The sequence below is a fragment of the Notothenia rossii genome (genome assembly GCF_949606895.1).
Source record: "Notothenia rossii genome assembly, contig: scaffold_202, whole genome shotgun sequence".
NCBI classification, from domain to species: domain Eukaryota; kingdom Metazoa; phylum Chordata; class Actinopteri; order Perciformes; family Nototheniidae; genus Notothenia; species Notothenia rossii.
This window is the reverse complement of record NW_027639775.1, coordinates 60,001-86,912: the sequence shown is the minus strand read 5'-3', so window position 1 is coordinate 86,912 and position 26,912 is coordinate 60,001. Positions and strand designations below refer to the sequence as shown.

The window sequence follows — 26,912 nt, the reverse complement described above, 5'->3', positions numbered from 1 at the left end:
ATAAAACTGATCTTTGAACGATGAATACTTCATAAAATACTGCAGATCCTTTATCTGACCTCTTTCTAATCTACACACACACAAGTATTTAGCTGAAGTTACACAACAGTGTAGTTGACAGAGTTTATTCACACGTCACATACTACAGTGGGTAATGTGTTCAAGAGACATTGAACAGTGCTGCCACACATGACACAGGAAAAAAAGAAAAGACTCTGAACCCTTTCTTTGCCATTATATAAAAATAATGTTGCTACAAAAGTACAAATGAGGCTTACTAATAAGACGACTCAGATCTGAAGCTACACAGGAATCTGCTGCAAAGTGCAATAAAAAAGACAACATTAAAAGAATCAAACCCTTTTTTTGTTGCATTTTAGTCGAATATAAAAATAAATTTCTTTAAAATAGGATGCAGGCAGCACTAGTTTCTTAACCTGAATGATAATAGACTATAATCAATGTAAACAGAACAGATCTTAATGTTTGCATTCTTATACCATTTTGTACAATAATTATAATGAATAAGTTCAAACAAACTAAAACGTACAGCTGATTAATAACGGTATCTAACTTGAGTTTTTATTATATCAAAAGCCTGTTGAAATGCTGCTGTTATTTTGACTGTCCCCCAAAGCTCGCCGGCAGCCTCCAGGAATACTTCTTTACAACTTCTCCGTCTTTGAAAGACTTCATGTGTTTCTCAAGAACGTGACTGACACGATGAGATGCTATGGTAGCAGCCTTGCTCTTGTTGTTGGGCCTGGTGAAAGTGGACTGCTGTGCATTTAGCTGTCCTCTCAGGCCCCTCCCCTTTTGGGAGCGTAGGGCAGAATCAGGAGGGAGATCCGTCTCGTAGCGTTTGTGCACTGTTTTGAAATGCCGCTCCTAAATGACCCTTCTTCGATGAAGCCACGCTCGCATTGCAGATGAGACAGATGGACTTTGAATTGGAATAGATACAAAAACAATCATCCTCCCACTCGGAGTGAACATTATATATTTTGGGCTTTTTTGCTTCTGCCGTAATTGCGGTCTTGTGTGCGTGGGGACTGTCACTCCTGTTGACACAGACAACGTCAGCAAACTAGTGCCCACTGCCTACTAGCCACGCCCCGACACATGGGGTCACACCGGCCAATCACAAAGCTTTGATGCGTTCAAGTGCATTATTCTGGCACAGGAAGATTATGTTACAGGACATTAACGATAAAACAGAATATTGTTGTTCTATTTTTAGACACATCTCGCGATCGACTGGTTGGGCACCCCTGCTGTCGGGGAAACACACCTGAACGCATGAAACCAATTAAACACCTGAACACATGAAACACCTGAACACCTGAAACACCTGAACACATGACACACCTGAACACATGAAGCACCTGAACACATGAAACACCTGAATCACCTGAACGCATGAAACCAATGAAACACCTGAACACATGAAACACCTGAACACCTGAAACACCTGAACACATGACACACCTGAACACATGAAGCACCTGAACACATGAAACACCTGAATCACCTGAACACCTGAAACACCTGAACACATGAAACACCTGAACACCTGAAACACCTGAACACATGACACACCTGAACACATGAAGCACCTGAACACATGAAACACCTGAACACATGAACACTTGAAACACCTGAACACATGGAGCACCTGAACACATGAAACACCTGAACACATGAAACACCTGAACACATGAAACACCTGAACACATGAAACACCTGAACACATGAAACACCTGAACACCTGGAGCACCTGAACACATGAAACACATGAACACCTGAAACACCTGAACACATGAAACACCTGAACACATGAAGCACCTGAACACATGAAACACCTGAACACCTGAACACATGAAACACCTGAACACATGAAACACCTGAACACATGAAACACATGAAACACCTGAACACACGAAACACCTGAACACATGAAGCACCTGAACACATGAAACACCTGAACACCTGAACACATGAAACACCTGAACACATGAAACACATGAACACATGAAACACATGAAACACCTGAACACACGAAACACCTGAACACCTGAACACATGAAACACCTGAACACATGAAACACCTGAACACATGAAACACCTGAACACATGAAACACATGAACACATGAAACACATGAAACACCTGAACACACGAAACACCTGAACACCTGAACACATGAAACACATGAACACATGAAACACATGAAACACCTGAACACACGAAACACATGAAACACCTGAACACATGAAACACCTGAACACCTGAACACATGAAACACCTGAACACATTGAACACCTGAACACATGAAACACCTGAACACCTGAACACATGAAACACCTGAACACATGAAACACATGAACACATGAAACACATGAAACACCTGAACACATGAAACACATGAACACATGAAACACCTGAACACCTGAACACCTGAACACATGAAACACCTGAAGCACCTGAACACATGAAACCAATTAAACACCTGAACACCTGAAACACATGAACACATGAACACCTGAAACACCTGAACACATGAAACACCTGAACACCTGGAGCACCTGAACACATGAAACACCTGAACACATGAAACACCTGAACACCTGGAGCACCTGAACACATGAAACACCTGAAACACCTGAACACATGAAACACCTGAACACCTGGAGCACCTGAACACATGAAACACCTGAAACACCTGAAAAACCTGAACACATGAAACACCTATATATATATATATATATATATATATATATATATATATATATATATATATATATATATATATATATATATATATATATATATATATATATATATATATATATATACTGTGTATGTATATAGCAACCCAGTCTCATAAAAAAATGTGTAATAATTACGTTGGTCCACAACGTAGGACGTAGTATTTCTACAAAAACGCCTCTGAAATTGTAAGATCCCCCACAATGCAGTTCGGCGAATCGTGACGTCACCCCATTCAAAGTGAATGTGCAGAAGCGTTGAAGCGGCAACGCACGCCGCCGTGTGTAGGGGCCGTTACACAACATAACAGAAATAATATCAATAGCAGCGTCCCTAGCAACCACCTTGGTAACAATGAAAACGTTGAATGGACACAATTTCCTGAAGTAATCTTCGTAATAACTAGCAAACTAAAGATCATGTGACATAGAAGCCAGCCATTGGAATGAATGGTGAAAAAAAACGAAGGGATCTTACAGGGAGGCATTTTGTAGAAATACTACGTCCTACGTTGTGGACCAACGTAGTTATTATATGTTTTTTTGTGAGACTAGGTTGTATATACATATATATATACACAGTGTATGTATGACTGCAGCTCCCTGCTCTCCTCTTTTTGAGGAGCAGCAGATATTTCTCATGACAGTTTGATGGAGCTGAATGCTGCTCAGCTGCTGGGGGTTAGCGCCCCCCCCCACCCGGTGGCTGCTCAGCTGCTGGGGGTTAGCGCCCCCCGGTGGCTGTTCAGCTGCTGGGGGTTAGCCCCCCCCCCCCCCCCCACCCGGTGGCTGCTCATTTGCTGGGGGTTAGCCCCCCCCCCACCCGGTGGCTGCTCAGCTGCTGGGGGTTAGCGCCCCCCGGTGGCTGCCAGCTGTATTACACAAACACAGGTTTATTAACGAGCTTCGGCTGTGGAGCTCTGGAGGACTTTTATTTTGAAAGGTACAGTTTCCCAGCAGACACCTGTTCACCTGTCCTCCTCTCCACCTGTCCTCCTCTCCACCTGTCCTCCTTTCCACCTGTCCTCCTCTTCACCTGTCCTCCTCTTCGCCTGTCCTTTGTCCTCCTCTCCACCTGTCCTCCTCTTCACCTGTCCTCCTCTCCACCTGTCCTCCTCTCCACCTGTCCTCCTCTTCACCTGTCCTCCTCTCCACCTGTCCTCCTCTTCACCTGTCCTCCTCTCCACCTGTCCTCCTCTCCACCTGTCCTCCTCTTCACCTGTCCTTCTTTCCACCTGTCCTCCTCTTCACCTGTCCTCCTCTTCACCTGTCCTCTGTCCTCCTCTCCACCTGTCCTCCTCTTCACCTGTCCTCTGTCCTCCTCTCCACCTGTCCTCCTCTTCACCTGTCCTCTGTCCTCCTCTCCACCTGTCCTCCTCTCCACCTGTCCTCTGTCCTCCTCTCCACCTGTCCTCCTCTTCACCTGTCCTCTGTCCTCCTCTCCACCTGTCCTCTGTCCTGCTCTCCACCTGTCCTCCTCTTCACCTGTCCTCTGTCCTCCTGTCCACCTGTCCTCCTCTTCACCTGTCCTCCTCTCCACCTGTCCTCTGTCCTCCTCTCCACCTGTCCTCCTCTCCAGCTGTCCTCCTCTTCACCTGTCCTCCTCTTCACCTGTCCTCTGTCCTCCTCTCCACCTGTCCTCCTCTCCACCTGTCCTCCTCTTCACCTGTCCTCTGTCCTCCTCTCCACCTGTCCTCCTCTTCACCTGTCCTCCTCTCCACCTGTCCTCTGTCCTCCTCTCCACCTGTCCTCCTCTTCACCTGTCCTCCTCTCCACCTGTCCTCTGTCCTCCTGTCCACCTGTCCTCCTCTTCACCTGTCCAACTCTCCACCTGTCCTCTGTCCTCCTCTCCACCTGTCCTCCTCTTCACCTGTCCTCTGTCCTCCTCTCCACCTGTCCTCCTCTCCACCTGTCCTCCTGTCCACCTGTCCTCCTCTTCACCTGTCCTCCTCTTCACCTGTCCTCTGTCCTCCTCTCCACCTGTCCTCCTCTTCACCTGTCCTCTGTCCTCCTCTCCACCTGTCCTCCTCTTCACCTGTCCTCTGTCCTCCTCTCCACCTGTCCTCCTCTCCACCTGTCCTCTGTCCTCCTCTCCACCTGTCCTCCTCTTCACCTGTCCTCTGTCCTCCTCTCCACCTGTCCTCTGTCCTGCTCTCCACCTGTCCTCCTCTTCACCTGTCCTCTGTCCTCCTGTCCACCTGTCCTCCTCTTCACCTGTCCTCCTCTCCACCTGTCCTCTGTCCTCCTCTCCACCTGTCCTCCTCTTCACCTGTCCTCCTCTTCACCTGTCCTCTGTCCTCCTCTCCACCTGTCCTCCTCTCCACCTGTCCTCCTCTTCACCTGTCCTCTGTCCTCCTCTCCACCTGTCCTCCTCTTCACCTGTCCTCCTCTCCACCTGTCCTCTGTCCTCCTCTCCACCTGTCCTCCTGTCCACCTGTCCTCCTCTTCACCTGTCCAACTCTCCACCTGTCCTCTGTCCTCCTCTTCACCTGTCCTCTGTCCTCCTCTCCACCTGTCCTCCTCTTCACCTGTTCTCCTCTTCACCTGTCCTCCTCTTCACCTGTCCTCTGTCCTCCTCTCCACCTGTCCTCCTCTCCACCTGTCCTCCTCTTCACCTGTCCTCTGTCCTCCTCTCCACCTGTCCTCCTCTTCACCTGTTCTCCTCTTCACCTGTCCTCCTCTTCACCTGTCCTCTGTCCTCCTCTCCACCTGTCCTCCTTTTCACCTGTCCTCTGTCCTCCTCTCCACCTGTCCTCCTCTCCACCTGTCCTCCTCTTCACCTGTCCTCTGTCCTCCTCTTCACCTGTCCTCTGTCCTCCTCTTCACCTCTCCACCTGTCCTCCTCTCCACCTGTCCTCTGTCCTCCTCTTCACCTGTCCTCTGTCCTCCTCTCCACCTGTCCTCCTCTTCACCTGTCCTCTGTCCTCCTCTCCACCTGTCCTCTGTTCTCCTCTCCACCTGTCCTCCTCTCCACCTGTCCTCTCTCCTCCTCTCCACCTGTCCTCTGTTCTCCTCTCCACCTGTTCTCCTGTCCACCTGTCCTCCTCTCGGTTAGCAGACAGCAGGAAGTGTCCTTGCTACCTGTCCTCACATGAACCCCCCCTCTGACTCTGTGATTGACAGGTCTGAGGGACTGGTACCTGAGAAACACCTTAGGCCCCGCCCAGCAGAACCAGGTGAAGGTGAACGGGGGGGTCAAAGGTCAGGGGGGGGGCCGGCGCAGGGTCATCCAGCAGTCGACCAATCAGAAGAAGGCCCTGCCGCACTCAGCAACCTTCAGTGGACAGACGCTGCACACCAGGTAAGAAGCACCTGCAGACAGGAAGCACCAGGTACTCCTCAGCTACTACTAGAATGAATGAACTGACTCCGCCCCCTCCCCAGGTGTGCTGACTCCGCACTCCTCCGGGCCCCGCCCCCTCAGCAAGAGAGGCCGTCTCCTGGGACTCTGGTCTGACTCCTCAACCAATCAGGTCGCAGAGGGGCGGAGACAAACAGGACAATCAGTATCAGAGCTGTAAGCCCCGCCCCCATGATGATGTCGCTCACAGGATGATGATGTCACAGTCCAGGTGTTGCTGCTCAGCCCCCAGAGGGATTCTGGGTAAAACATTTTTACATCCGGAAGTTTTTTACACTTTTCTACGAGTTTCAAAGACAATCAGGATTTTTACGAGGATAGAATCACCAGCCGCACACCAGCAGGTTAAAAACTGATCAGGTGACACTGATCAGGTGACACTGATCAGGTGACACTGACCAGGTGACACAGACCAGGTGACACTGATCAGGTGACTCTGATCAGGTGACACTGATCAGGTGACACTGACCAGGTGACACAGACCAGGTGACACTGATCAGGTGACTCTGATCAGGTGACACTGATCAGGTGACACTGAACAGGTGACACAGACCAGGTGACACAGACCAGGTGACACTGATCAGGTGACACTGATCAGGTGACACTGATCAGGTGACTCTGATCAGGTGACACTGATCAGGTGACACAAACCAGGTTAGAAACTGATCAGGTGACACAGACCAGGTGACTCTGATCAGGCGACACAGACCAGGTGACACTGATCAGGTGACACAGACCAGGTGACTCTGATTAGTTTAGAAACTGATCAGGTGACACAGACCAGGTTAGAAACTGATCAGGTGACTCTGATCAGGTGACTCTGATCCGTTTAGAAACTGATCAGGTGACACAGACCAGGTTAGAAACTGATCAGATGACACAGACCAGGTGACTCTGATCAGGTGACACAGACCAGGTGACTCTGATCAGGTGACACAGACCAGGTGACACTGACCAGGTGACACTGATCAGGTGACACTGATCAGGTGACTCTGATCAGGTTAAAAACTGATCAGGTGAAACAGACCAGGTGAGTCTGATCAGGTGACTCTGATCAGGTGACACAGACCAGGTGACTCTGATCAGGTGAGAAACTGATCAGTTGACACAGACCAGGTTAGAAACTGATCAGTTGACACAGACCAGGTGACTCTGATCAGGCGACACAGACCAGGTTAGAAACAGACCAGGTGACTCTGATCAGGTTAGAAACTGATCAGGTGACACAGACCAGGTGACTCTGATCAGGTGACACAGACCAGGTTAGAAACAGACCAGGTGACTCTGATCAGGTTAGAAACTGATCAGTTGACACAGACCAGGTGACTCTGATCAGGTGACACAGACCAGGTTAGAAACTGATCAGGTGACACAGACCAGGTGACTCTGATCAGGTTAGAAACTGATCAGGTGACATTCAGGTATTCAGTCTCTGCACTAAATCACATGTTAGGATTAGATGTGATGAGTTTCTTGTGATCACTGGATATTACCTGCTCTATGAGCTCCAGGTGAAGGTGGAGCTGCAGGTGTGTAATGATTGGCTCCAGGTGAAGGTGGAGCTGCAGGTGTCTAATGATTGGCTCCAGGTGAAGGTGGAGCTGCAGGTGTGTAATGATTGGCTCCAGGTGAAGGTGGAGCTGCAGGTGTGTAATGATTGGCTCCAGGTGAAGGTGGAGCTGCAGGTGTCTAATGATTGGCTCCAGGTGAAGGTGGAGCTGCAGGTGTGTAATGATTGGCTCCAGGTGAAGGTGTAGGTGCAGGTGTATAATGATTGGCTCCAGGTGAAGGTGGAGGTGAAGGTGTGTAATGATTGGCTCCAGGTGAAGGTGGAGCTGCAGGTGTGTAATGATTGGCTCCAGGTGAAGGTGGAGCTGCAGGTGTGTAATGATTGGCTCCAGGTGAAGGTGGAGGTGCAGGTGTGTAATGATTGGCTCCAGGTGAAGGTGGAGCTGCAGGTGTGTAATGATTGGCTCCAGGTGAAGGTGGAGGTGCAGGTGTGTAATGATTGGCTCCAGGTGAAGGTGGAGCTGCAGGTGTGTGATGATTGGCTCCAGGTGAAGGTGTGTAATGATTGGCTCCAGGTGAAGGTGTGTAATGATTGGCTCCAGGTGAAGGTGTGTAATGATTGGCTCCAGCTGAAGGTGGAGCTGCAGGTGTGTAATGATTGGCTCCAGGTGAAGGTGTGTAATGATTGGCTCCAGCTGAAGGTGGAGCTGCAGGTGTGTATGATTGGCTCCAGGTGAAGGTGTGTAATGATTGGCTCCAGGTGATGGTGGAGGTGTGTAATGATTGGCTCCAGGTGAAGGTGGAGCTGCAGGTGTGTGATGATTGGCTCCAGGTGAAGGTGTGTAATGATTGGCTCCAGGTGAAGGTGTGTAATGATTGGCTCCAGGTGAAGGTGGAGCTGCAGGCGTGTAATGATTGGCTCCATCTGAAGGTGTGTAATGATTGGCTCCAGGTGATGGTGGAGGTGAAGGTGTGTAATGATTGGCTCCAGGTGAAGGTGTGTACTGATTGGCTCGAGGTGAAGGTGTGTCCTGATTGGCTCCAGGTGAAGGTGTTTACTGATTGGCTCCAGGTGAAGGTGTGTAATGATTGGCTCCAGGTGAAGGTGTTTACTGATTGGCTCCAGGTGAAGGTGTGTAATGATTGGCTCCAGGTGAAGGTGTTTACTGATTGGCTCCAGGTGAAGGTGTGTAATGATTGGCTCCAGGTGAAGGTGTGTAATGATTGGCTCCAGGTGAAGGTGTGTAATGATCTTTGTTTTTCTGTCAGAGCAATAAGAGAGCAGCGACAATCACGAGACTGAAACTCTTTTTTACAGAGGACCCTGAACTCAACACTTTATTACTGGATGTTGTTGTTGATGTCTCTGTGTTGTGATGTGTTTACCTTTAACTGTAACCCCCCCCCCCCCCTGAGGATTCTGTGGTCACATGACTCATGTAATTACCCACAATGCATTGCACTATGTACTAAGACACCAGAACACAGTGAATCTGAATGAATAATTAATTAAACACAATAAAGATATCCCATAATGTGATGTCATGTGACCGCAGCTTCAGCTCCCAGCATGCACCTCTTCTACGCCAAAGCAGAAGCGTTCAGGTGCACTCTGAACAGTGGGTCACTCTGTAAAAACACTTTTCTATGTTTTGGACTCTTTGGTGGTTTTGACTGTTTCACGCCCCCTGTTGGATGTTTTCTGTAAATGCTGTCGACACGTTTTAATAAAGACTCTTTGATATCTGAAGGTAAACCGTTTTAATGTGTCCCACAGAGCCTGAACGCCACACGAGGGGAATACATGAGTTTCTATTATTATTAAATATTTGTATTAAAACATGCAACCTCAAAGTTTTCAGCACGTTATTGTGTCACAATCAATCATATAATAACCATAGTTGTTCTAAAATATTGTTTTAATATATTGTTCAATAGTTTTTTATCTAAACCAACATGTACCTGTGGATGAACATGTTTTACATTATATTGAAAGGGTTAATACTGTGACAGTCATATCTGTTTCCAGGTCAACAGGTTGAACTGAGAGGGTGGAAGGTATTACAATCTAGGGTTAGGAAACTTCTCTCAAGATACTCTCAATCTGTTCATCATCTCTAAAGAGTTTGGATTTTCAGAAAGTGAGACAAGAGTCAGAGCCAGAAGGAGGAGAGAGTGCAGAGGAGAGAAGGAGGTGAGGAGAGAAGGAGGTGAGAGTTGAGGAGAGAAGGAGGTGAGAGGAGAGAAGGAGGTGAGAGGAGAGGAGAGAAGGAGGTGAGAGTTGAGGGTAGAGGAGAGAAGGAGGTGAGAGTTGAGTATTGGGACGCGTCCTGCTCTCAGGTAAACAGCCTCTCTCGTTGCTTACCGTTAACCCGGGTTAAAGTGTGTGTAAAGTGTGTTTTAAAGAGTGTGTAAAGAGTGTGTAAAGAGTGCAGCAGGGTGTCTCTGATCAGGGTCCGCTGTTAGGGTGATGAAGATCAACTTCTGTCACTTTATTAACTTTAGAAACTTCGACGGACTTTGAACTGTCCTCCGCTGTTAGCTTAGCTCCGCTAGCATCGGCTCAGAAAACCGGATTAAACTCAGCTAAACCCGGGTAACACTGTTGGCCCGGGTCGGTACCTGCTGTACCGGACCGGGTCCACCTGTGACGTCAGTCCCCCTGTAACGTCAGTCCCCCGGTATTAAACAGTTACCGTTAGATCTGTCCGTTAGCCGCTCAGAGAACGGTACATCCGGGTTCTTTCTGACTGCTTCACTGCTGCTTAATAAACTCTCTTTATACAGTTAGAGCGGATCGACCCGGGTCACCTGAGAATATAATATAACATATGTATTGTTCTAGTGTAGAGAAAGGAGCGTAGAAACAGGTGAATCTGTCAGAGTGCAGTGTGCTGTGTTCTCCAGCAGAGGGCGCTGTGACACTGTTACAGGAAATAACATCACATCAGAATGAGAAGGAAAACATTCAATTACAAATACATTAATAATAATAATAAATAACAATGACTACATAATTTACAATAATAATATATAAGGTGATCATCAGGTAAATATATAAGGTGATCATCAGGTAAATATATAAGGTGATCATCAGGTAAATATCTCAGGTGATCATCAGGTGGACCCTCGCTCACCATGCTGTCTCTGTGACGACTTCCTGTGACACGCTGCTGTTCCTGTTCTCTGATTGGTCCCGCTCACTTCTTGTCAGAATGCAATGGACCTATCAGCAGCTGAGGCGGAGCTCCAGGATCAGAAAGCTGGCGGCCGCGCTGATAACCGCCTACGCCGTGAAGAAGATGTACCTGTACACCTGGAGGAGGGTACAGGTGAGACACACACACACACATACACACACACACACACACACACACACACACACACACACACACACACACACACACTGTCATCATACACCTGGAGGAGGGTACAGGTGAGACACACACACACACACACACACACACACACACACTGCAGCTAACTGTGTGTGTGTGTGTTTTCAGGGGGGCGCAGCAGGTAAACAGCCGGGTGGAGCTCACCTACCTGTGGTCAACACTGTGGACAAGAAGAAGAGAGACAGCAGGTGTGTGTGTGTGTGTGTGTGTGTGTGTTTTTGCGCACACACATGCGTGCGTGAGTGTTCACCTGAGTGTTACTTCCTGTCTGCAGGTCTCCATCAGTGAACAGGGACTTCCTGTTGCGGTTGTCCCGCCTCCTGAAGATCTTGTTTCCACGGTTACTGAGTCCAGAGGTCGGCTTGCTCGCCCTTCATTCTCTCTCCTTGATGAGCAGGACCTTCCTGTCTGTCTACGTATCTACTCTGGAGGGTACCTGTCTGTTTGACTACCTGTCTGTCTGACTGACTACATGTCTGTCTGACTACCTGTCTGTCTTACAGACTACCTGTCTGTCTGTCTGTCTGTCTGACTACCTGTCTGTCTGACTACCTAGCTGTCTGACTACCTGCCTGTCTGACTACCTGTCTGTCTTACAGACTACCTGTCTGTCTGTCTGTCTGACTACCTGTCTGTCTGACTACCTGCCTGTCTGACTACCTGCCTGTCTGACTACCTGTCTGTCTTACAGACTACCTGTCTGTCTGTCTGTCTGACTACCTGCCTGTCTGACTGACTGTCTGCCTGTCTGACTGACTGTCTGTCTGTCTGTCTGTCTGTCTCTCTGTCTGACTGACTACCTGTCTGACTGACTACCTGTCTGTCTTACAGACTACCTGTCTGTCTGTCTGTCTGACTACCTGTCTGTCTGACTACCTGCCTGTCTGACTGACTTTCTGTCTGTCTGTCTGTCTGTCTGTCTGACTGACTACCTGTCTGACTGACTACCTGTCTGTCTGACTACCTGTCTGTCTGACTGACTACCTGTCTGTCCGACTGACTACCTGTCTGTCTGACTGACTACCTGTCTGTCTGTCTGTCTGTCTGTCTGACTGCCTGTCTGACTACCTGTCTGTCTGACTACCTGTTTGTCTGTCTGACTACCTGTCTCACTGAGTACCTGTCTGTCTGTCTGTCTGACTACCTGTCTGTCTGACTACCTGTCTGACTACCTGTTTCTCTCTCTCTCTTTACCTCTCTGTCTGACTACCTGTCTGTCTGACTACCTGTCTCTGTCACCTGTCTCACCCCTCTCTACCTGTGTGCAGGTGTGATAGTGAGGAGCATCGTGCAGCAGGCCCCTCCCCTCTTCTTCCTGTCTCTCTCTAAGTGGATCCTCGTCTCTCTTCCTGCCTCCTTCATCAACTCCTGCATCAGGTTCCTGGAGGCTCAGCTGGCTCTGAGGTTCAGGAGCCGATTGGTGGATCACTGCTACCAGCTGTACTTTGACAACCAGGTAACACACACACACACACACATACACACACACACACACTAACACACACACACACACACATACACACACACTCACTCACTCACTCACTCACTCACTCACTCACTCACTCTCACTCACCCTCTCATCCTGCCCCCCCACCCCCCTCTGATCCTGGTCCCTGAACGCCCCGCCTCTCATCCTGGTCCCTGAACGCCCCTCTCTCATCCTGGTCCCTGAACACCCCCCTCTCATCCTGGTCCCTGAACGCCCCCCCTCTCATCCTGGTCCCTGAACGCCCCTCTCTCATCCTGGTCCCTGAACGCCCCGCCTCTCATCCTGGTCCCTGAACGCCCCTCTCTCATCCTGGTCCCTGAACACCCCCCTCTCATCCTGGTCCCTGAACGCCCCCCCTCTCATCCTGGTCCCTGAACGCCCCCCTCTCATCCTGGTCCCTGAACGCCCCTCTCTCATCCTGGTCCCTGAACACCCCCCTCTCATCCTGGTCCCTGAACGCCCCCCCTCTCATCCTGGTCCCTGAACGCCCCTCTCTCATCCTGGTCCCTGAATACCCCCCTCTCATCCTGGTCCCTGAACGCCCCCCCTCTCATCCTGCCCCCCCCTCTATTATCCTGGTCCCTGAACACCCCCTCTCATCCTGGTCCCTGAATGCCCCCCCACTCATCCTGCCCCCCCCCCCTCTCATCCTGCCCCCCCCTCTCTCATCCTGGTCCCTGAACTCCCCCCTCTCTCATCCTGGTCCCTGAACGCCCCCCCCCTCTCATCCTGCCCTCCCCTCCCCCTCTCATCCTGGTCCCTGAACGCCCCCCCCTCTCATCCCTCCCCCCCTCTCATCCTGCCCCCCCACCCCTCTCTCATCCTGGTCCCTGAACGCCCACCCTCTCATCCTGCCCTCCCACCCCTCTCTCATCCTGGTCCCTGAACGCTCCTCTCTCATCCTGGTCCCTGAACGCCCCACCTCTCATCCTGCCCCCCCTCTCTCATCCTGGTCCCTGAATGCCCCCCCTCTCATCCCAGGTAACACACACACACACACACACACACACACACACACACACACACACACACACACACACACACACACACACACACACACACACACACACACACACACACACACACACACACACACACACACACACACACACACACACACACACACACACACACACACACACACATTCATACATCCCGGTCCCTGAACACCCTCCTCTCATCCTGGTCCCTGAACGCCCCCCCTCTCATCCTGCCCCCCCACCCCTCTCTCATCCTGGTCCCTGAACGCCCCTCTCTCACCCTGGTCCCTAAACGCCCCCCCTCTCATCCTGGTCCCTGAACGCCCCTCTCTCATCCTGGTCCCTGAACGCCCCCCCTCTCATCCTGCCCCCCCACCCCTCTCTCATCCTGGTCCCTGAACGCCCCCCCTCTCAATCCTGCCCCCCCCCTCTCATCCTGGTACCTGAACGCCTCCCCTCCCATCCTCCCCCCCCCCCTCTCATCCCGGTCCCTGAATGCCCCCCCTCTCATCCTGCCCCCCCCCCCCTCTCTCTGCAGACCTATTACCGTGTCAGCAACATGGACGGCCGCCTGTGTAATCCTGACCAGTCGCTCACTGAGGACATCGTGATGTTCACCTCCTCCGTGGCTCACCTGTACTCCAACCTCACCAAACCTGTCCTGGACGTGGTGGTCACCTGCTACACCCTGCTGGGCACCGCCCACTCCAAAGGTACACCTGTACACCTCTACACCTGCTCACCTGTGCACTCGTACACTTATACACATGCACACCTGTACTTCCCTACACCTGTCCACCTGCTCACCTGTCCACCTGAGTAACACACCTGCCCTCAGGAGCGAGCACCACGTGGCCCTCTGTGATCGCCGGTCTGGTCGTGGTCCTCACGGCTAAAGTCCTGCGCTCCTGCTCCCCTCGGTTCGGGGCGCTGGTGGCCGAGGAGGCGAAGAGGAAAGGAGATCTGAGGTTCATCCATTCACGGATCATCAACAACTCTGAAGAGATCGCCTTCTACGGGGGACACAAGGTGCGTTTGATTCACAGGTGAAGACGCTAACGTACAGACTCACTGATAGAGACGCTAACGTACAGACTGGGTGCGTTTGATTCACTGATGGAGACGCTAACGTACAGACTGGGTGCGTTTGATTCACTGATAGAGACGCTAACGTACAGACTGGGTGCGTTTGATTCACTGATAGAGACGCTAACGTACAGACTGGGTGCGCTTGATTCACTGATGGAGACGCTAACGTACAGACTGGGTGCGTTTGATTCACTGATGGAGACGCTAACGTATAGACTGGGTGCGTTTGATTCACTGATGGAGACGCTAACGTACAGACTGGGTGCGTTTGATTCACTGATGGAGACGCTAACGTATAGACTCACTGATGGAGACGCTAACGTACAAACTGGGTGCGTTTGATTCACTGATGGAGACGCTAACGTACAGACTCACTGATGGAGACGCTAACGTACAAACTGGGTGCGTTTGGTTCACTGATGGAGACGCTAACGTACAGACTCACTGATGGAGACGCTAACGTACAAACTGGGTGCGTTTGATTCACTGATGGAGACGCTAACGTACAGACTCACTGATGGAGACGCTAACGTACAAACTGGGTGCGTTTGGTTCACTGATGGAGACGCTAACGTACAGACTCACTGATGGAGACGCTAACGTACAGACTGGGTGTGTTTGATTCACTGATAGAGACGCTAACGTACAGACTCACTGATGGAGACGCTAACGTACAGACTCACTGATGGAGACGCTAACGTACAAACTGGGTGCGTTTGGTTCACTGATGGAGACGCTAACGTACAGACTCACTGATGGAGACGCTAACGTATAGACTGGGTGCGTTTGATTCACTGATGGAGACGCTAACGTACAGACTGGGTGCGTTTGATTCACTGATGGAGACGCTAACGTACAGACTCACTGATGGAGACGCTAACGTATAGACTGGGTGCGTTTGATTCACTGATGGAGACGCTAACGTATAGACTGGGTGCGTTTGATTCACTGATGGAGACGCTAACGTACAGACTGGGTGCGTTTGATTCACTGATGGAGACGCTAACGTATAGACTGGGTGCGTTTGATTCACTGATGGAGACGCTAACGTACAGACTGGGTGTGTTTGATTCACTGATAGAGACGCTAACGTACAGACTCACTGATGGAGACGCTAACATACAGACTCACTGATGGAGACGCTAACGTACAAACTGGGTGCGTTTGGTTCACTGATGGAGACGCTAACGTACAGACTGGGTGCGTTTGATTCACTGATAGAGACGCTAACGTACAGACTCACTGATGGAGACGCTAACGTACAGACTCACTGATGGAGACGCTAACGCACAGACTGGGTGCGCTTGATTCACTGATGGAGACGCTAACGTACAGACTCACTGATGGAGACGCTAACGTACAGACTCACTGATGGAGACGCTAACGTACAGACTCACTGATGGAGACGCTAACGTACAGACTGGGTGCGCTTGATTCACTGATGGAGACGCTAACGTACAGACTCACTGATAGAGAAGCTAACGTACAGACTGGGTGCGCTTGATTCACTGATGGAGACGCTAACGTACAGACTGGGTGCGTTTGATTGTCAGGTGGAGATGTAAAGCATGTTTTGGGTGCGTTTGATTCGCAGATAGAGCTGTCCCAGCTGCAGAGGAGCTACAGCTCGCTCTCCTCTCAGATCCAGCAGATCCTGCTGAAGCGCCTCTGGTACGTCATGCTGGAGCAGTTCCTCATGAAGTACGTGTGGAGCGGAGCCGGCCTGCTGATGGTGGCGCTGCCGATCATCACCGCCACCGGGTACTCTGAGAGCGGTGAGTACACACTATACTACTGAGAGTACACACTATAATACTGAGAGTACACACTATACTACTGAGAGTACACACTATACTACTGAGCGTACGAGTACACACTATACTACTGAGAGTACACACTTTACTACTGAGAGTACACACTATAATACTGAGAGTACACACTATACTACTGAGCGTACGAGTACACACTATACTACTGAGAGTACACACTTTACTACTGAGAGTACACACTATAATACTGAGAGTACACACTATACTACTGAGCGTACGAGTACACACTATACTACTGAGAGTACACACTTTACTACTGAGAGTACACACTTTACTACTGAGAGTACACACTATACTACTGAGCGTACACACTATACTACTGAGAGTACACACTTTACTACTGAGAGTACACACTATACTACTGAGCGTACACACTATACTACTGAGAGTACACACTTTACTACTGAGAGTACACACGTTACTACTGAGAGTACACACTATACTACTGAGCGTACACACTATACTACTGAGCGTACACACTATACTACTGAGAGTACACACTATACTACTGAGAGTACACACTATACTACTGAGCGTACACACTATACTACTGAGAGTACACACTATACTACTGAGAGTACACACTGAGAGTACACACTATACTACTGAGAGTATACACTGAGAGTACACACTATACTACTGAGAGTATACACTGAGAGTACACACTATACTACTGAGAGTACACACTGAGAGTACACACTATACTACTGAGAGTACACACTGGGCTCCGCGCCCGCGGCGGAGCCGCTGCCGGTTGCTTTGTCCACGCCCGCGCCCGTGGCGGAAACGCCGGTGGTGGAACCGCCGGTCAGTCGGTCCGTGGCAGAGCCAACGGTTTCACGCGTGGAAAGCACACAGGCAGCCGGTACACACAGTATCACACACACAGACCCTCAGGTCACACAGTAAGCAGATAGTGAGCACACTGCAGCCAGAGGGGCTGAGTCTGTTCTGGAGGATGTGGTAATGGATGAGGATTTATTAAGGTTACCTGTTAAAAGGAAAAAGGAAGAAGTGAGCAAAGGAAGTGTGGCTCAAAAAGGGAAGGTGTCAAAGAAGGAGTCGCTGTGTTCCTCCTCTCAGCCAGAGGGAGTCTCAGAGGACTCAGAGGACAGTGAGTCACTCTTTGACATCGTTGAGGTAGCAAAGGGAGAGGAGTACTCTTTCCAGAGGATCAGATCCTTTCTGGAGGAAGGGGTGGAGGGGGGGGGGGGGGGCGGTGGAGTTAGATGATTTCTTTACTGAGTTGCAGATCTTTCACAATTCTGCCAGGGTCCTCATGCGGCGCAAAGAAGCCTGAGGGAACCTTTCTCCAGCGGCCCAGAGAAGGTTAAAGAAGACACTTCAGAGGATCAGAGAGGAAACTGCAAAGAAAGATGAAGAAGTACATCTTGGTTTTATTTTGTATTTTTCTTCAGCCAGGTTTTTGATTTTGTTAGGATGCAACTCTAATTCCATAATGAGTGACATAAAGATGGGCTCTTGAAACATTAACGGTGCTCGAGGGGATGCTAAGAGAGCACTTTATTTACTTTATTAGGAAACAAGAGTTTAAATGTGACGCGGCAGGACACGTGGAGGCACTCCCACCCGGGCCAGCGGCAGGACACGTGGGGGCACTCCCACCCGGGCCAGCTGCAGGACACGTGGGGGCACTCCCACCCGGGCCAGCGGCAGGACACGTGGGGGCACTCCCACCCGGGCCAGCGGCAGGACACGTGGAGGCACTCCCACCCGGGCCAGCGGCAGGACACGTGGGGGCACTCCAGGGATAACCTGTGGTCTCTAGCTAGGCTGGATCGTGTCTATGTTTTGAATCATCACATTAATGTGAGCAGAAGCTGCTCCATCAGTCCAGTGGGAGTCTCTGACCATTCCCTCGTACAAGTCTCACTCTTTATTAATCATGTTCAGTGTAATAGTGCGTGTTGGCACTTTAATGCTTCTCTGTTGGCCGACAACCATTTTCAAAATGTTTTTAAATTATTTTGGGAAAACTACCGTTTATCTAAGAGTGAGTAGAATTCTCTTCAGCAGTGGTGGGATGGAGGTAAAGTGAAGATCAAGCAGCTTTGCCTGCAGTACACTTTCAATGTCACAAAGGACATGGCTAGATCTCTGAGAGCTCTGGAGAGAGAAGAGGTGGAGCTGCAGGGATCGGCAGACTCCACAGGAGAGCGAGAACATGTCAGCTCTGTCTGACCTGCTGGGGTCCTCTGCTCAGGGTGCTCTGCTCAGATCCCGGTTTCAGAACATCGTGAAGATGGATGCTCCCTCTCACTTGTTCTTTGGTCTGGAGCGTAAGAATGGTCAGAGGAGGCTGATGCACTCGATCCAATGCTGGGCAGCTGCTTCAGTGTGCTGTGGAGCTCTACAAAGAGCTCTACAGAACAGAGCTCCAGGCCGAGCCAGAGGTGGCGCAGTCGTTCTATGAGGGCCTTCCTAACGTCCCTGAGGAGGACCATGCTGAGCTGGAGGCGGAGCTCTCTGCCCAGGAGCTGCAGGAGGCCCTGCAGAGCATGCAGAGTGGGAAGGCTCCTGGCATAGACGGCCTGCCTGCAGACTTCTATAAGGCTCTCTGGCTGGTTATAGGTGACGACCTGCTGAGTGTGCTCAGAGACAGTCTGAGTAACGGGAGGTTGCCTCTGAGTTGCAGGAGAGCTGTGCTCACTCTCCTCCCTAAGGAAGGAGACCTGCAGGAGATGAAGAACTGGCGTCCTGTGTCTCTACTCTGTACCGACTACAAGCTGCTTTCCAAAGTGTTAGCGATGAGGCTGAGGAAAGTGATGGAGCATGTCGTTCACGCAGACCAGACACACTGTGTACCCAGCAGATTGATAACTGACAACGTGACTCTGATTCCAGATGTTCTGGACCTCTCCGGTTCATTGGGCTGTGAGCTTGGTCTGATTTCTCTAGACCTAGAAAAGGCTTTGGACCGAGTTGAACACCAGTACTTGTGGCAGACGCTGGAAGCTTCTGGGTTCAGCTCTGGTCTCAGAGCCAAGATCCAGGTCTTGTACAGGGACATTGAGAGTGTACTGAAGATAAACGGTAGTTTGTGTGCTCCTGTTGACGCTCAGAGAGGAGTCCCACAGGCCTGCTCTTTGTCCGGGATGCTCTACTCCCTGGCCATAGAGCCCGTTTTACACCGGGTCAAAGTTACAGGGTTTCTCTTTTCCTGGCTGTAGGGATGTTTTTAAATTGTCTGCGTACGCGGAGAACATAATGGGCTTTGTTCAAAAACAAGATGACATCAATGTTTTAACTGAAACTGTGAGCAACTTTTGCAAAATCTCATCTGCTCGAGTCAACTGGGGGAAACGTGAGGCCTTAGCAGGAGGAGAGGGCGGTGTTGACAGCTTGTTGTTACCTGGGGGTCTTGGTTGGAAAAGGTCAGGGGTAAAGTACCTGGGTGTTTATCTTGGTGATGACACGTTTTGTTTGAAGAACTGGGACGGGCTTATCGAGAAAGTGGAAGGCCGGTCAAAGAAGTGGATCCTTCCCAAACTTTCTTTTAAAGGGCGTATCCTTACTTTAAACAACCTTGTTTCCTCCATGCTGGCTCACCGGCTGGCATGCACCGACCCACCCGTAAACCTGCTGTCCAGGGTGCAGGCTCTCATGGTGGACTTCTTCTGGGACCGCATGCACTGGGTCTCTCAGAGCGTCCTGTTCCTGCCAAAGGATGAGGGGGGACATGGCCTGGTTCACCTGGCAAGCAGAGGGGCTGCTTTCAGGCTCCGGTTCCTCCAGAGGTTCCTGACTGGACCTGCTGACCTGGTCTGGAGACCCGTAGCTCGGGCCTTATTGGAACGCTGTGGTGGGCTGGGTCTGGCTGAGTCGCTGTTCCTGATGGATCTAAAAGGATTACGCCTGAACAATCTCTCGGGTTTCTATGGAGGTCTCTTCAAGGTGTGGGGACTACTCAAACAAGAGAGACCAGAGTGCTGTGGCTCACTGTTCTGGCTCCTCAGAGAGCCGGTGGTCCGTGGATCTCGGTTTGTGTGTGGAGTAGGGCCTTTTCTACAACAGAGACTCTGTGAGGAGAGGACCCTCACGCTGGGCCAGGTGGTGGAGGTGTGTGGCCTCCGTCTGGACCACGCTGCAGGCCTGGCCTCACGTCTGAGCCTCAGGTCAGTCCGGGTGGTCAGCCTCCTGCTGCAGAGCTGGAAACAGCAGCTCAGCCAATCAGAGCTGGCGCTGATCGCTGCTCACTGTAACGGACTGAAGTCTCCAAATGACAATGACTCTTTTCCAGAGATCAATGTTTTCCTGACCTCAGTTCTGAGGGTTTTTTGTTAAAGTTGGACAATGTCACTGATTTGAAGTTTAGCACCATGTCCAACAAAACATTTGATTATTTGGTGACAAAGGTGCTGAATGAGAGCAGACTCCAGGAGCGAGTGGACACCCGGTGGAGAGCGCACCTGGGCCTGACTGAGGCTCAGAGGCCTGAGTGGAGAGCGCTCTGCCTCCGCTGACTAAGAGGGGGGGGGACCTCCAGTGGAGGGCTCTCCACGCTGCGGTAGCTGTCAATGCGTTCAGTGATCAACCCTACGGTGTCTGACGCCTGTCCTTTCTGTGAACAGAGGGAAAACATTTTTCATTGTTTTACAGAATGTGGTCGACTCCTTTGTCTTTTTCAGTTACTCACTCAGAGGTTGATTTTGTTTAAAGTGTTTTTGAATCTTTTGAATGTGTTGTTGGGGCTGAAAGGGCCATCTAACTCAGCAGGAGGAGTAAAGTTGCGGAGCCATTGGATACCGATGCAGTTTTGATTTTCAAGCGGATGGTTAAAGCAAGACTGAAAGCGGACTACGGTTACTTTGGCTTAACAAGAGATGTGGGAGAATGTGAGGCCATGTGGTTCCTTCAAAACGCTCTGTGGAGAACGAGGATCTGATGTTCAGTCTCTCTCTCTCTCTCTCTCTCTCTCTCTCTCTCTCTCTCTCTCTCTCTCTCTCTCTGTGTGTAACCCCCAGACTCTGAGGAGGTGCAGCAGGCGGCTCTGCAGATGGAGGAGGAGGAGCTGATGAGTGAGAGGACGCAGGCCTTCACCACGGCCCGGAGCCTCCTGAACTCTGGAGCTGACGCCGTGGAGAGGATCATCGGCTCCTACAAGGAGGTGCTGACCCTCCTCTGCTCTCTATGTACCCCCCCCCCTCTGAGGAGGATCATCATCTCCTACAAGGAGGTGCTGACCCTCCTCTGCTCTCTATGTACCCCCCCCCCTTCTGAGGAGGATCATCGGCTCCTACAAGGAGGTGCTGACCCTCCTCTGCTCTCTATGTACCCCCCCCCCTTCTGAGGAGGATCATCGGCTCCTACAAGGAGGTGCTGACCCTCCTCTGCTCTCTATGTACCCCCCCCCCTCTGAGGAGGATCATCGGCTCCTACAAGGAGGTGCTGACCCTCCTCTGCTCTCTATGTACCCCCCCCCCCTTCTGAGGAGGATCATCATCTCATACAAGGAGGTGCTGACCCTCCTCTGCTCTCTATGTACCCCCCCCCCCCTCTGAGGAGGACCATCATCTCATACAAGGAGGTGCTGACCCTCCTCTGCTCTCTATGTACCCCCCCCCCCTCTGAGGAGGATCATCGGCTCCTACAAGGAGGTGCTGACCCTCCTCTGCTCTCTATGTACCCCCCCCCCCTCTGAGGAGGATCATCATCTCCTACAAGGAGGTGCTGACCCTCCTCTGCTCTCTATGTACCCCCCCCCCCTTCTGAGGAGGATCATCGGCTCCTACAAGGAGGTGCTGACCCTCCTCTGCTCTCTATGTACCCCCCCCCCCTTCTGAGGAGGATCATCATCTCATACAAGGAGGTGCTGACCCTCCTCTGCTCTCTATGTACCCCCCCCCCCCTCTGAGGAGGACCATCATCTCATACAAGGAGGTGCTGACCCTCCTCTGCTCTCTATGTACCCCCCCCCCCCCCTCTGAGGAGGATCATCATCTCCTACAAGGAGGTGCTGACCCTCCTCTGCTCTCTATGTACCCCCCCCCCCCTCTGAGGAGGATCATCATCTCCTACAAGGAGGTGCTGACCCTCCTCTGCTATGCTCTGTGTATAACCCCCCCCTCTCTATACCCCCCCCTCCTCTCTATACCCACCCCCCCTCCCCCCCTCCTCTCTATACCGCCCCCCCTCCTCTCTATACCCCCCCCTCCTCTCTATACCGCCCCCCCTCCTCTCTATACCCACCCCCCTCCCCCCCTCCTCTCTATACCCACCCCCCCTCCCCCCCTCCTCTCTATACCGCCCCCCCTCCTCTCTATACCCCCCCCTCCTCTCTATACCGCCCCCCCTCCTCTCTATACCCACCCCCCTCCCCCCTCCTCTCTATACCGCCCCCCCCTCCTCTCTATACCCACCCCCCCTCCCCCCTCCTCTCTATACCGCCCCCCCCCTCCTCTCTATACCGCCCCCCCCTCCTCCCCCCCTCCTCTCTATACCGCCCCCCCCTCCTCTCTATACCCCCCCTCTCTATATGACCCCTCCTCTCTCTCTCCCTCTCTATACCCCCCCCTCCTCTCTATACCCCCCCCCCTCTCTATACCGCCCCCCCTCCTCTCTATACCCACCCCCCCCTCCCCCCCTCCTCTCTATACCCCCCCCTCCTCCTCTCTATACCTCCCCCCCTCCTCTCTATACCCCCCCCCCTCCTCTCTATACCGCCCCCTCCTCCTCTCTATACCCCCCCCTCAGGTCACGGAGCTGGCCGGTCACACAGCTCGAGTTTCTGAGATGTTGGACGTGTTTGAAGACGTGAATGAAGGAGTTTACCATCGCTCTGCAGACTGGGAGGAGGAGGAGGAGGAGGAGTCAGCAGGAGGGGAGGAGTCAGCAGGAGGGGAGGAGTCAGCGGGAGGAGAGGAGTCAGCAGGAGGAGAGGAAGGGTCTGAGGTTCATCACGGTCAGAGGGTCTGTGGTCGTCTGGAGATCAGAGGTACGTCTCATCATCAGCAGATAGAGAGAGATCTGAAGGGTCCTCCAGACCTTCATCTTCATCATATATTAGACCTTCATCATCATCATCATCATCACATATTAGACCTTCATCATCATCACATGTTAGACCTTCATCATCATCATCACATATTAGACCTTCATCATCATCATCATCATCACATTTTAGACCTTCATCATTATCAAATATTAGACCTTCATCATCATCATCATCACATATTAGACCTTCATCATCATCACATATTAGACCATCATCATCATCATCATCACATATTAGACCTTCATCATCATCATCACATATTAGACCTTCATCATCATCACATATTAGACCATCATCATCATCATCATCACATATTAGACCTTCATCATCATCATCATCACATATTAGACCTTCATCATCATCATCATCATCATCACATTTTAGAACTTCATCATCATCAAATATTAGACCTTCATCATCATCATCATCACATATTAGACCTTCATCATCATCATCATCATCATCATCCCATATTAGACCTTCATCATCATCACATATTAGACCTTCATCATCATCATATATTAGACCTTCATCATCATCACATATTAGACCTTCATCATCATCATCATCACATATTAGACCTTCATCATCATCACATATTAGACCTTCATCATCATCATCATCATCATCACATATTAGACCTTCATCATCATCATCACATATTAGACCTTCATCATCATCATATATTAGACCTTCATCATCATCACATATTAGACCTTCTTCATCATCACATATTAGACCTTCATCATCATCACATATTAGACCTTCATCATCATCACATATTAGACCTTCATCATCATCACATATTAGACCTTCATCATCATCATATATTAGACCTTCATCATCATCACATATAACTCAGAGGAACAGGAACACAGAGGAACAGGAACTCAGAGGAAATCAGAGGAACAGGAACTCAGAGGAACAGGAACTCAGAGGAACAGGAACTCAGAGGAACTCAGAGGAACAGGAACTCAGAGGAACTCAGAGGAACTCAGAGGAACAGGAACTCAGAGGAACAGGAACTCAGAGGAACACAGAAGAACAGGAACTCAGAGGAACTCAGAGGAACTCAGAGGAACTCAGAGGAACAGGAACTCAGAGGAACAGGAACTCAGAGGAACAGGAACTCAGAGGAACAGAAACTCAGAGGAACAGGAACTCAGAGGAACAGGAACTCAGAGGAACAGGAACTCAGAGGAACAGAAACACAGAGGAACAGGAACTCAGAGGAACTCAGAGGAACACAGAGGAACAGGAACTCAGAGGAACACAGAGGAACAGGAACTCAGAGGAACTCAGAGGAACAGGAACTCAGAGGAACAGGAACTCAGAGGAACACAGAGGAACAGGAACTCAGAGGAACAGGAACTCAGAGGAACAGGAACACAGAGGAACAGGAACTCAGAGGAACTCAGAGGAACTCAGAGGAACTGGAACTCAGAGGAACAGGAACTCAGAGGAACAGAAACACAGAGGAACAGGAACTCAGAGGAACTCAGAGGAACACAGAGGAACAGGAATTCAGAGGAACACAGAGGAACAGGAACTCAGAGGAACTCAGAGGAACAGGAACTCAGAGGAACAGGAACTCAGAGGAACACAGAGGAACAGGAACTCAGAGGAACAGGAACTCAGAGGAACAGGAACACAGAGGAACAGGAACTCAGAGGAACTGGAACTCAGAGGAACAGGAACTCAGAGGAACACAGAAGAACAGGAACACAGAGGAACAGGAACTCAGAGGAACTCAGAGGAACAGGAACTCAGAGGAACAGGAACACAGAGGAACAGGAACTCAGAGGAACAGGAACTCAGAGGAACTCAGAGGAACAGGAACTCAGAGGAACAGGAACTCAGAGGAACTCAGAGGAACAGGAACACAGAGGAACAGGAACTCAGAGGAACAGGAACTCAGAGGAACAGGAACACAGAGGAACAGGAACTCAGAGGAAATCAGAGGAACAGGAACTCAGAGGAACAGGAACTCAGAGGAACAGGAACTCAGAGGAACAGGAACTCAGAGGAACAGGAACTCAGAGGAACTCAGAGGAACAGGAACTCAGAGGAACAGGAACTCAGAGGAACTCAGAGGAACACAGAGGAACAGGAACTCAGAGGAACACAGAGGAACAGGAACTCAGAGGAACTCAGAGGAACAGGAACTCAGAGGAACAGGAACTCAGAGGAACAGGAACTCAGAGGAACAGGAACACAGAGGAACAGGAACTCAGAGGAACTCAGAGGAACTCAGAGGAACTGGAACTCAGAGGAACAGGAACTCAGAGGAACAGAAACACAGAGGAACAGGAACTCAGAGGAACTGGAACTCAGAGGAACAGGAACTCAGAGGAACAGGAACTCAGAGGAACAGGAACTCAGAGGAACACAGAGGAACAGGAACTCAGAGGAACAGGAACTCAGAGGAACAGGAACACAGAGGAACAGGAACTCAGAGGAACTGGAACTCAGAGGAACAGGAACTCAGAGGAACACAGAAGAACAGGAACACAGAGGAACAGGAACTCAGAGGAACTCAGAGGAACAGGAACTCAGAGGAACAGGAACACAGAGGAACAGGAACTCAGAGGAACTCAGAGGAACAGGAACTCAGAGGAACAGGAACTCAGAGGAACTCAGAGGAACAGGAACTCAGAGGAACTCAGAGGAACAGGAACACAGAGGAACAGGAACTCAGAGGAACAGGAACTCAGAGGAACAGGAACTCAGAGGAACTCAGAGGAACTCAGAGGAACTCAGAGGAACTCAGAGGAACAGGAACTCAGAGGAACAGGAACTCAGAGGAACAGGAACTCAGAGGAACTGGAACTCAGAGGAACAGGAACTCAGAGGAACAGAAACACAGAGGAACAGGAACTCAGAGGAACACAGAGGAACAGGAACTCAGAGGAACTCAGAGGAACAGGAACTCAGAGGAACAGGAACTCAGAGGAACACAGAGGAACAGGAACTCAGAGGAACAGGAACTCAGAGGAACACAGAGGAACAGGAACTCAGAGGAACAGGAACTCAGAGGAACAGGAACACAGAGGAACAGGAACTCAGAGGAACTGGAACTCAGAGGAACAGGAACTCAGAGGAACTCAGAGGAACAGGAACTCAGAGGAACACAGAAGAACAGGAACACAGAGGAACAGGAACTCAGAGGAACTCAGAGGAACAGGAACTCAGAGGAACTCAGAGGAACAGGAACTCAGAGGAACAGGAACACAGAGGAACAGGAACTCAGAGGAACTCAGAGGAACAGGAACTCAGAGGAACAGGAACTCAGAGAAACTCAGAGGAACAGGAACACAGAGGAACAGGAACTCAGAGGAACAGGAACTCAGAGGAACAGGAACTCAGAGGAACAGGAACTCAGAGGAACTCAGAGGAACAGGAACTCAGAGGAACTCAGAGGAACAGGAACTCAGAGGAACAGGAACTCAGAGGAACTCAGAGGAACTCAGAGGAA

At 50.6% G+C, this 26,912-nt stretch overlaps 1 protein-coding gene and 1 long non-coding RNA gene across 5 annotated transcripts in view; both read left to right on the top strand.

Moving 5' to 3' along the window:
• Positions 1-5,804: 5,804 nt before the first annotated feature.
• On the top strand, positions 5,805-7,216 carry LOC307027424. Of its 2 annotated transcripts, XR_013804621.1 has the most exons (4): positions 5,805-6,068; positions 6,152-6,942; positions 6,987-7,128; positions 7,187-7,216. It is a non-coding gene; the product is annotated as an uncharacterized lncRNA (long non-coding RNA). The 2 variants fall into 2 exon arrangements; XR_013804622.1 differs by having other exon boundaries at positions 6,987-7,214.
• A 3,542-nt stretch (positions 7,217-10,758) lies between these two features.
• The window catches only part of LOC307027423 (ATP-binding cassette sub-family D member 1-like), a 31,425-nt gene continuing 15,271 nt past the window's right edge, over positions 10,759-26,912 (top strand). For all 3 annotated transcript variants that reach the window (XR_013804619.1, XR_013804620.1, XM_079695667.1), the window contains exons 1-9: positions 10,759-10,969; positions 11,144-11,223; positions 11,310-11,467; positions 12,304-12,491; positions 14,043-14,217; positions 14,343-14,533; positions 16,188-16,368; positions 21,408-21,550; positions 23,137-23,377. Coding sequence is in view for 1 of the 3 variants with exons in the window: in XM_079695667.1 (XP_079551793.1) it covers positions 10,853-10,969; positions 11,144-11,223; positions 11,310-11,467; positions 12,304-12,491; positions 14,043-14,217; positions 14,343-14,533; positions 16,188-16,368; positions 21,408-21,550; positions 23,137-23,377 (1,474 nt within the window). In the remaining 2 variants the exon portion in view is untranslated. The remainder of the gene's footprint in view (positions 10,970-11,143; positions 11,224-11,309; positions 11,468-12,303; positions 12,492-14,042; positions 14,218-14,342; positions 14,534-16,187; positions 16,369-21,407; positions 21,551-23,136; positions 23,378-26,912) is intronic.